Below are 12,153 nucleotides of genomic sequence, written 5' to 3' on the forward strand. Positions count from 1 at the left end.
TCTACTAGGAATTAAGTTTTTGTAAAGTAATTATGTTTATGTTATATTGAATAATTTTTCACCTTTTCAATGTAAAAAAACTGGATTATAACATAAATGATTACTTAATTGGATATTTAATGAAAATATTGTACATACAAATATCTCAAAAACACATGTCCCCTTTTACTAAATGCTTTCAATGTACCAATAAATGATAAAATTTCATTTTATTTAATTCTCATGAAGGGCACTAATACATAACATCACATTTACCAATTGGCATGCAAAAAACTAAAAATTAGACAATATAAACATCCTTCTATAAAGAAACAAAAACATCCAGTCAATATCTTCTTTCTCTTCTTGTTCTTCATTGCTCGATGTACAATACTCATAACTACCCTCGCTATCAGGAATACCATCATTGTCGTCCTCATGAATTTCACCTTCTCCATTAATGTTATTTTCATTATCTGAACTACTGCTTGACATGTCGTGATCATCATAATTGTCTGTGTCGATTATAGTTGGTATAATAATTTCATTTGTTTCAACTTCATATTCTTGGAAAGCAACGTCTTTCTAAGGATAATTTTTACGTACATCAGTCCATCCATGAGGTTTAATTTTAAATACAGCCCACCAATCCGAGTTGTTTGTTTTCAAACTTGGGTAAGTAATGTAACATATCTGAGTCGCTTGCATGGCTAAAACAAACGGCTCGAACTTGTTATATTTTCTTTTGACATTTATATAGACCAAGTTATATTGTTTGTGAACTTTAACTCTATGTTAGGTGTTGGATCGTATCAACGACATTTTAAACAAAAATGTGGTTTTAATTGGGTAACCAGGGTACTCGACTTCTAAAATTTCCTCTACCTTACCATAATAATCACCTCCTTGGCTATTAACACACAATCCGGTATTGATTGTTTATTTGTTCAGACCATGAGCTTCTTTGTGAAACTTGTAACCATTGACAAAGTATACACTATATAATTTCACTATTTTGAATGGCATTTTCGAAAGGTCAGATATATACTTGTTGTTTATCCGGATCCTACTTAATTATAACCATAACAAAAATAATAAAATTAAAAAATATAAAATTAAAACCCACATAGTTTTGAAACCATACTGCAAAGTTCTTCTCAACTTCAGCTGCAAGCTCCTGTTCATCGACATCCCCAATAAGTTCATTCAAATATTCTTCAAATATTATGTATTACCATTTAAATAACATTTTTAAAGTTACTAGCTATGATATAATAAACAAAATCATGCATGTAAATGTTACTCAAATCATTACAAATGATTATTAATTATAATTAAAAGTGAAGTATATGTTACTTACCTGATGTAATGTTTGATCTTATCTTAGTTATGGAGTAAGTAAGTTTGGACAGCATGCAATTGCTCATCAGACAACATCATCAGGTTGCTCATCTCCTCCTCTATCATCATTTCGAGACAACTTTCTATTACGTGTGGGGACACCAGTATTGAAATAATGAGAGTAATATATTGATGCTTCACGAAGAAAGTAAGCGTTAACAACGAATTCTCCCACTTGAGCTATATTGTTCACATCTTTTTTCAATTGATTTAGATATCTACAGTAAAGAATATTTAAATTAGCTTACAAAAATATCAACATACATTTTGATGTAACATACAAACCTTTCAAATAGATACATCCACCGATATGGGACGGAACCGGCTTTCTTCGCTTCATATGGCAAGTGTACTTGTAAATGTTCCATGGAGTTAAAAATACTAGGGACAAAGATGGTCTCTAATTTACATAGAATTATTGGGATCTCCGCTTCAATTCTTTCCATGTCTTTTGTAGTGATTGATATTTATGTTAATGTTTTGAAGAAAAGACTCAACTCTATTAATGCTTCCAACACATGTTCTGGCAACTTTTCACGAAATGCTATTGGCATCAATCTTTGCATAAAAACATGACAACCGTGGCTTTTCATTCCGAACAACCTACACCTGGTTAAATTAACACACATCCCCAAATTAGAAACATAACCATCGGGGAAATGCAATTTCTCCACCCACTCGCATATGGCTTTCTTTTGATTCTTGTCTAGAGCATAGTACGCTCTTTGATCATCTTCTACTCCTCTTCTCTTCCTACAATATAGTTTCAGATCTCTTCTCGTTGCTACATTGTCCTTCATCTTCGCTTTGACATTGATTACAGTGTAAAAAAATTTCTCAAATGCATTTTTCACAATATGCATAACATCAAGATTATGTCTAATGAGGTAAGTTTTCCAATATGGTAAATCCCAAAATATGCTTTTCTTGTTCTAACCATGATCGCCACATGCTTTGCTTACATCATTAGCATTTAGTTCGGTCACTTTTACCAAACCGAATTGTTCAATTTCCCTTAAAGTTTGTTCACCATTCTTACCTGGAGGAGGATCTTCTGTCACTTCATGATTCCTATTGAACTTATTTTTATCCTTTCTATATGGGTAATTTACCAGTAGAAATATTTTATGGCAGTCAAACCATGACATCTTATTACCATTCTTCAGTCTGAATGCTTGTGTATGTTTCCTACAATGTGGACATGATAGTTTACCTGCTGTAGACCATCCTGACAACATTGCATGTGTTGGAAAATCACTTATTGTCCACATTAAAGCTACTCGTAAATGGGAATTTTGTTTTAAAGATATATCATATGTTACTACGCCTTCTTCCAATAACTGCTCCAATTCTGCAACTATTGGTTGCAAAAATACATCTATTTTATGCTTAGGGTTTGAAGGTCCTGGCACAAGTGCGGTCAAAAACATGTAAGGCTCTTTCATACACATAGATAGTGGCAAATTATAAGATGTTATAATAATAGGCCAAGATGAATATTTTTTTCCAAATTCTCTGTGTGGTGCAAACCCATTTGTACTTAGGCCTAATCTAACATTATGTATTTCTGCTGCAAATGTAGGATGGATTTTGTCAAAGTGCTTCCAAGCTCCTGAATCAGATGGATGACACATTACTCCAGCATCATGTCCATGATCCTCTGAGTGCCATTGCATGGAAGCGGTTGTGGCTTGTGAAGCATACAGTCTCTTCAACCTTGGAGTCAATGGAAAGTGATGTATTCTCTTATAGGATACGCGAGAACATCTGGCCAAATTTTTTGACCGTTTGTACCTATCTGCATTGCAGAATTTGCTCCGATAAAGATCTTTGTCTCCCCTCCAATATATCATACATCCAAACCTACAACACTTAATCATCTCCTCAGGCAAACGTAGTACTTGTATTAACTTTTTGCTCTCGTATAAACTACCTACCATACTATTCTCCTCCGGTAACACATCATTTATCACATGGAAGATAGCATCGTAACTTTTTTCAGGTATATGATACTCTAATTTTATATTCGATAGTCTAGCTACGATAGATAGTTGTGTGACTTTTTTACATCCAGACCACAACTCTTTATCGGCTTCGTCTAGCATATCAAAGAATTATTTATCTAGTGCATTTGGCTCCTCCTCAGGATTACCAGTATTAAAATCAGCACCAATTGCATCTATGACCATTTCTTTATAAACACATTCTCCTTCATTCGAATTTGTGTTGGAATCATCCACCCCTACAGACGTATTGTCATCATCAAAAAATGTTTTGCCATGTTTATCCCAACACCAATATTCCTTACCAAAACCTGACTTGTAAAAATGATGCTTAATAGTATCAGATTCTATATTTGGTATGTTACGACATTTGATGCATGGACATTTGATTATGTCTTCGTCCATGAACCTTTGTTGAGTGGTAGCAAAGTCTATGAATTTTTTCACTCCTTGTATGAAAACAGGCGATAGACAACCACGATTATCTTTTCTTTCATACATCCATGTTCTATTGGTATTGTTCATGGTGTTAAATCTGTAAAATACAAATTTAAATAACACAACACAATATTATGTTCATTAATGTTTTGTGCCCATGTTATATAATCTCATTCCTTTCGGGCCTGAAAATGACGTATGTGTTTAGTGAGACTTAGTGGTCCGCTTACATGGTTCATTGGGCCCGGAATGAGTTTATATGTTCGTATTTGCGTAAATTTGATTAAGGATCTAGTGAGACGTGTCGGTTGACACCTATTGAGTGTACGATCGTAGCCTGCAATTATAATCAAAGTCTCTTGGAGGGAGAGCGGGGTTTTGTGTATTGATCTATACGGGGATGATACCCCACACCTGAGTTGTTCGCTACAGTTAGACTACATCAGTCTAGGGTGACGACAACCTTATTCTATTTTCCGTCGGCGTCCACAAACGCCAAGACAGGCGAAATTGTCATTAATTAGTATGGTTATGACAGCTCACCTAGAGGAATTAACATTATGAAATTTATGGGAGACTATTCTTTTTCCTCTTTTACAGGCAACATAGGGTTGTCTGGGGGCATTCTATTTACATTCTATTCAATCAATTTGGGCATTCTATTAAACAATAACACACATGCATTAATACTAGATCGGACACAATCATACTAAACTGTTTTAAGAAAATGTAGGATTTTCTTGTGACTACAAAGTTATACAAATCATTTTCTCAAACATGTTTATGAACTCACCAACATTTTTATGTTGACCTTTTTAAATTAACTTGTATTCTCAAGAAACCGTTGAAGTAGGTTGGGCAGAACAAACTAATGGATATTTTGTCATATTTTGTTTTATTGTACTTCAACTATTTTGGCATATAATATTCAAACATAATACTTGATGTAAATAATGTATATTGTTATATTACATGTTTGATGATGATGATTTTATGTTTCAATTATATACTATGTGTACTACAGGATGAAGTCACTTCAAGCTCCCGGACATTTCCACCGTCTGGTTTAGGGGTGTGACATTATAGATGACAGGGGTCTCTGGAAGAGCGTGAGTGATCCTGCAGTTGTTTAGACCATGAACCATGGACTTTAATTCCTGATGGTTCTGTAGTGGATCAGAAAGACATCCAGCAATATTGTGATTTTCAATAAATTTCAATTTAGCCATTTATCTGCACCAAACAAGCCACGTGAGAAAAGCAAAATTAAACTGATAAAATTAATTTTCTAAAAAATATTGATTTCAGTCAACTAAGATTGATTTCGGTCAACCAAAGTGAACAGGATTGAATTAAATTGAATGCGGTCAAAATAGTCAAAGTTTATTGTTTTCGCTCAAAGAGCGGGACACGATTTCGGTCAAAGTGGTCAGGTTCATCGTTTTCGTTCAAAGTGGTCAAAGTATATCGTTTTCGGTCATAGCGCAAGTCAGTTTTCGGTTGGATCTGGGTTTTCGGCTGAAACAGGGTCACCGAAAACCTAAATCCCTTGAACCCAAAACGCCAAATTGACGAAAAATACCGTCAGAATTGAGATAAGCTCCTAAAACCTGAAAAAACGTAATTAAATCATGTTAGAACTGATGAGCAACACTCGCAATTCACTTACATTGAATAATCAGTGAGCAATTTTTTATGATACAATAGAAAGATGACGAATCGAGTAGAAAACCTTGATCAACAAACAATAGTGAAGACGGGAGAGAGATAGAGTGAGTTTTCGGCGGAGGTGTGAGGAAGAAAGAGTGGGGATGCCGAAATCTATCCTTTTCAACCCTAATTAAGGGTTTTCGGCCTATAAGACAACACCGGTGGGCCACACCAAAACTCAAATCCTCTTTAAATATTAGTCCAATTTTTTAAATAACGAACCTTTTGAAGACTTGAAAAATAAAATAAAATTAAAATAAAATAAAAACTAAAATTTAAATGCAAACAAAATTTAATTTTAGAAAAAGAAAAAAAATGAAAAATGAAAAATAAAATGAAATTTAAAAATAACACTAACCACACTTCAAAAGTAAAATTTAAACACTTTGGGATCATAAGTTTTGAAACAGCCTTAACTTTGTTTTTCAATACACACATGCATGAATAGATTTGGTTAACCACCGGTATTATGATTCACTTAAACACAAAGAACCTTTTTGCCATTTTAGGATAGATTATATGTGACAAGACATTTGAAATTAAATTTCTAAATGAACCATTTAGCTGATGATGATCATGGATATTGTTGTGCACTTAAATTCAGCAGCGAGATCTACAGACAACCATTTAAGTAGTTCAATTTTAGGTGTGCTAGAATGTGTTCCCCACTTCTCGACATACCCCGGCAATCAAGAACTTCCAAAGAACTCCTTACTTTAGATGAGTAGTCAATCATTAGGAGAAAAGATAGATATACAAATGCATATGTTGTGCCCCAGGTCGGATCTCTTATAATCACACAGAGGGAACAACATGTGATTAACATAGATAGAGGGATTGAGAGGTAGAATGTTGCATATGTTGTGTTCCAAGTTGGATCTTTTCCAATCTCACAAAGGAGACAGCATTTGACTAACAGACAGGAAGAATTGCATAGATAAGAATGTGTATAGAGATAGAGTTGCATATGTTGCATTCCAGGTTGGATCTGTTCCAATCACGCAGAGGAGGCAACATATGACTGACAGATAGAAAGCAAGAAAATAAATTCCTACAGACCAACTTTATCAGAACCCCCCAGTCGCCCAATCAGTACCGAAATTAAGGACATGAGTCCATATGCTGACAACGTTTTGAGCCACAGTTCCAATAGAAAAGTAACTTAAGTTTATCATGTCGGTTCCCTTGTTTATCTCATTGCTCAATCTACCTGAGCGTCGTATCATTAGTCTATATGTATCTAAGTCCATTTAAGTATGTTAATTCTATTCATTTGTCACAGTGTCCATTCCTTTCTTTTAGTCCTTTGTGTCTACCAGCACGTTGAGCACAGAGTCTAGACAATTCAGCTTCAGTACCTTACACTTGTTTAAACTTCCCGTTATCACTTATACTTAATATTGCTTCCCAGATGACACCAACAAACATAAAGACATATTTTTGTATTTTTGTTTTATATTTTTTTTGTATTTTGATTTCTCCCCCTAAATTTGGAAGTTCTTGATTGGAAGACCATGCACAATATCATTTTTCGCAAGATGGTTGAGGTTCTTGGCATTTGCGTGACCGAGTCGACAATACCAAAGCATAACATTGTGTTCAGAAACCTTAGAGAAAAGACATGTAACTTGCTCGGGAATGTTATGGTTCATATCAATGATGTAGGCATTCCCTTCCCTCTTTGACCTCACCAAAATCCACTCTTCTGGAATGATGATTCCAGGCTTCAGAATTAGACAATCCTTGTTCGTGAAGTGAGTTGAGTATCCTTTATCGCAAATCTGAGATACACTCAGCAGACTGTGTTTCAACTCGGGTGCATAATTCACATTTTCAAAGTTGAGCACGAAATTAGTCACATTACCCTTTTATGTGATCTTTCCACCTTCTCCTCCCGCAAAAGAAACATAACCACCATTAAAGTTTTGAATGTCTTGCAATTGGGAAATGTCTCATATCATGTGCCTGGAACAGCCACTATCGACATACCAAGGTCTAAAGATATTCCTCCATAGTTGTTCCTGCACGATGTGCGGGATTAATTAGATTTTAGAACCCGGATCATAGAAACACTAGGTTTACTTTTCTTATCAGCAGAATTAACTCATTCACATTTCAGGTCAGATAGATTACAAGATGCATTTAAAAGACTTTAAGGTGATTGGACAGATGAGTTTTTGGGCACCCTTTGTAATTTGTTTTAGGAACTTTGTTACTAACACAAATGGGGATTTTAATGGTTGATTTTGAATTATATTTCTTCGTTTTTGATCGTTTGGGTATCCATCTATGATTAGATGAAGCTCCAGACAATGACTTTGGAGATACCGATCTTGGCTCAACCAATTTCAATTTTGCTAAAGTGTCTTTTGGATTTTTGTTCAAAACCTGTTTGTCCTTTTTAAGTTTAGTAGCTTGATTTTTGTCTTTATTAACATTCCAATCAGCATCAATTGAACGAGATCTCGAGGACTTTCTCTTAAGAGATCTTCCTCGTGATTCATTCTGCCTACCTTGTGCATAGTATGAAACATATGCACGGTTTGGACAATTCCTTGCGATATGTCCAGGAGTTCCACAATGGAAACATGTTTGTTTCTTCATGTAGAAGCTGGTACTTCTGGTTCTTGGTTAAATTTCCTTGTCATGTTCTTTATTGTTTCCACAAGAACATTAATTTACATAGCTCAGTCTGGTTGGATGGCTTAGGTGGCATGTATTTGCTAGTGACAGGTCCATTAGAATTAGATTTCTCAAACACATCAACACATTTATAAGAAACAGTAGGATTATCTTTGTCCATTTTTTCTTTATTCATAGGGATAGAGGTGTAATTATGATTAAAAGGAGGAGGAACACTGTCATACCCTTGACCTAGTTTCTTCTTGTCTTGCCACTTTAACTGTGTTTCTATCATGGTCTCAACTGTCTTACTTGACACATCAAACTTTTTAAAGGTAAAATCTGCATTTTCAAATCTAATCTTCAATGTGTCAAGCTCGTCAGTCAAGCTGGCAAGCTGCTTCTTAACATGGTTATAGTTCTCACATTTGATACCATAGTCTTCATGAAGTTGTCTAAAGTCTCTTGTCTTGGCGTCTAGTTGTTCTTTTAGAGGTTTTTGGCCTTTCCTAAGATTATAAGCTTCATACCTAAGGTCCTCATTGTCTCTATATAGTATGTCAATTTGATCACAAAGAAGTTTAATAGTATCCATACAATTTTGAGAACAAGAAACTTCACTGACCTCTTTTGATTCAAGAGTGGTTGAGATTATAAAAGCAAACTACAACTGCATTATCTCTACTTCAGCGTCTTCTTTAGCATCTTTATTAGTGAGCTCACTCATCTGCGCCAAAATTGCAGTCTCATGCCCTGTAATGTTCAACGCCTGAATCTGATCCTCCCAATCAAAATTCTGAGCCACCACTACCAGGTTTGCAGTTTCATTATTGTTGGCAGCTCCTCTATTATTCACAACTGGCACCAGCGTACTATCAGAATTCTCCCTTATGTCCGGCTTTAGGCAATCACGAGCAAAGTGACCTGGCTTGTGACAATTGAAACATCTAAGTTTGCCTCTGCTGAACCCTACCTTCTTGTCCCCATTCATACTCCAGTTATTCTTCCCTGTCTTCTTAGAAAACTACTTAGCCCTAAACACAAGCATTGCAATTTTCCAGGTGATATCCATCTCTTCCACATCTTCTGGATGAATTTGATCAAGATCTGCGAATGAGATTTGAGGAGGTAAGTCTCTTGCCAAGAAGGCATTATAACAATTCACAAGGCCAGAAGCTAATGTCATGTTTTCTTCAGCTTCCTTGGGAGTTGAAATTGTGGCAGGAGCTTTTGAGGAAGCAGAATGTTGATAAGGCATAATAGGAGGAATAGCATGAGTTTGTGTAGTTTGTGGAACAGAGAATGATGAAAAAGCATTGTTTGACGAGATTCCTAGGTTTGCTGTGGAGTAGGAATTCACATGATTTATCTCATGCTGCTTATCATTTAAATCACAGACGTTGATGATAGCCATAGTCTCAGCAAGAGATATCCTGTGAATATCCTTGGTCTTCTTAATGACAGAAACATTCATGTTCCATGATTTGGGAAGAGAGTTTAACAGCTTCTTGTTTATCTCAGAGCGGGGTAATGAGATTCCTACAGTACTCATTTAAGTTTTATTAAGAGTGATGAATCGATGCAGTTGGGCTTCAAGATTCTCCCCAATACTATGGTTAAACATATTGAACTTTTGGCGGAGCATATCCTACTTGCTCTGTTTCATATCATCGTTTCCATCATAAACTTCTATTGAGGCTTTCCAAAGAGCCTTTGCATAATCATATTCCCTGAATCCTTGAACGATGTCAGGGTACAATGCCATGGTCAAAGTTGCAAGTGCCTTTTCTTGTTCCTCAATCTTCTTAAAGTCCGCATCAGTGTATTTCTCCACAGCTTTGTCAATTACTCTACCATTCTCCAGTGTTGTGGTAATTCTAACCGGACCTCTAAGAATGCTTCTCCATATCTTAAAATCTTTCATCTTAATGTATTTTCCAATCCTGTACTTCCATTCTGGAAACCCATCAGCTGATAAAAGACGTGGAATTCGTGTAGTGGTTTGCATAATTGAATCAAGTTCTTGATGTAAGGCGTTGTGTTGAGGTTCCATTTCTGATTTTTTTTTAATTGATTAAAATTTAAATGTGTCTAGAAATTAACAATGTGCAACCAAAAACAATATCCAGCCGAAAATGATGATTTCTGCCGGAAAAAGTAGATTTCGGCCGAAAACGTGTAACCGAAAATAGAATACGCTCCACCGAAAACACCCAGTTCCACTGAAAATGACGATTTTCAAACAGAATATCGATTCTTTTGCCTTCAATCCTCGATGAACACCAAGAACACAGCTACACCACTGAAAGATTTCTAATAACAAACTCAACAGTTTTCGATCAAAAGCTTAAACCAATTGAAAACGTGAACAGCCAAATTCGATTTTGATGTTCTTGAACACGGTTGACACTAGATTGGCTCTGATACCAATTGTATGTCCCAAAAACGTGAACCAACTAGTGATCAATCGAAATCACTAAGCAAAGGCAGAAACAATGCAAAGTAAATCAAGAACAAAACACGAAAACAACCCAATGCACACGATTGTATTAATGAAATCATCTAGTACAATGGAGATATTCAATGGTTAGCCTTCATAATGACATGACCGAAAACTAGCTACCAAGAACCAGCCAACCAAGTCTCCTTATATAGGGAACACGATAATACAAGGAAGCCTAAAACCCAAAACTCCTAAGGACCGAAATCAAGACTGATTTGGTCCAACCCAAACCGAAAACTCATATAAAGACCCAATAATGAATAACAAAACTTGTCATATATTAGCCTAGCACAAACCAAACAAAGTAAGACCTAACATCATTCTAGACGATCTTGTGAATTACTTTGCTAATATGCGCTCATAACTCACAGATGTAGATGAAATAGGATACTATATTCATTAGATACCTAGTTGTGTAGTTAAACCATTTCTCTAAACGATTCATCATGCGAGTTAATTCTTCCTGATAATCTTGGGCTCGGATTTATGAGTATCGGTTGGGAGGAGTATGTACGGGTATAACATTATAGAGATATCTAAGTTAAGAGATATATATTGTTTGGTAAAAGTTGGTTTTGAAGGTTTGATAATTATAAATTATTATCATAATAATATTCTAGGATTGAAAACCCTACGTGTCTGTCACACCCCCGAACCAGACGGCGGAAACGTCTGGGGGCTTGTGCGTGACTTCATCTTGAAATATCATTACAGCGAATATAATTGAAAAATAACATCATCATCATCACACATGTAATATAACAACATTCATTGTTTACATCGAGTATTGTATTTTAATATTAAATGCCAAAATAGTAAGAGTATGATGCAACAAAATATAATACAATATCCATTAGTTTGTTTCGTTCATCCTGCTTCAACGGTTTCCTGAGAATACAAGTTATTTTGAAAACGGTCAACATAAAAATGTTGGTGAGTTCATAAGCATGTTTGTGAAAATGATTTGTATAACTTTGAAAACCACAAGAAAATCCGATTTTTTCTCAAAACTGTTTAGTGTGTTTGTGTTAGATCTTGTATTAATTCATGTATGTTATTGTTTATTTGACTGAAAAGGTAAAGAGAATGTAGAGAGAATGTAAGAGAATGTAAAGAGAATGTTCCCAGACAACCCGATGTTGTCTGTAAAAAAAACGGTCTTCTGTAAACTTCATAACGTTAATTCCTCTAAGCGAGCCGTCATAACCATACAAAATAATGACAACTTCACCTGTCTTGGCGTCGTTGGATGCCGGTTTTGACTTTGATTATAAGGTTTTCGTCACCCTAGGCTGAGTTACTCTAACTGTAGCGAACAGCTCAGGTGTCGGGTGTCATTCCCATATAGATCTATACACAAATCCCCGTTCTCCCTCCAAGAGACTCTGGTTATAACTATAGGCTACGATCGTACACTTAATAGGTGCCAACCGACAAAACTCACTAGATCCTTAATCGAATTTACGCGAAGAAAAAGGTATAAACTCCTTCCAGGCC

General features: G+C 35.6%; 1 protein-coding gene across 1 annotated transcript; it reads right to left on the reverse strand.

The window, feature by feature from the left end:
- Positions 1 to 2,312: 2,312 nt before the first annotated feature.
- Positions 2,313 to 3,485, reverse strand: LOC111908491 (uncharacterized). Its single transcript, XM_023904314.1, has one exon. The coding sequence runs from the start codon at positions 3,483 to 3,485 to the stop codon at positions 2,313 to 2,315; it is 1,173 nt and encodes a 390-aa protein (XP_023760082.1).
- Positions 3,486 to 12,153: the final 8,668 nt, after the last annotated feature.

The sequence above is a fragment of the Lactuca sativa genome, chromosome 6 (genome assembly GCF_002870075.4).
Source record: "Lactuca sativa cultivar Salinas chromosome 6, Lsat_Salinas_v11, whole genome shotgun sequence".
Classification (NCBI taxonomy): domain Eukaryota; kingdom Viridiplantae; phylum Streptophyta; class Magnoliopsida; order Asterales; family Asteraceae; genus Lactuca; species Lactuca sativa.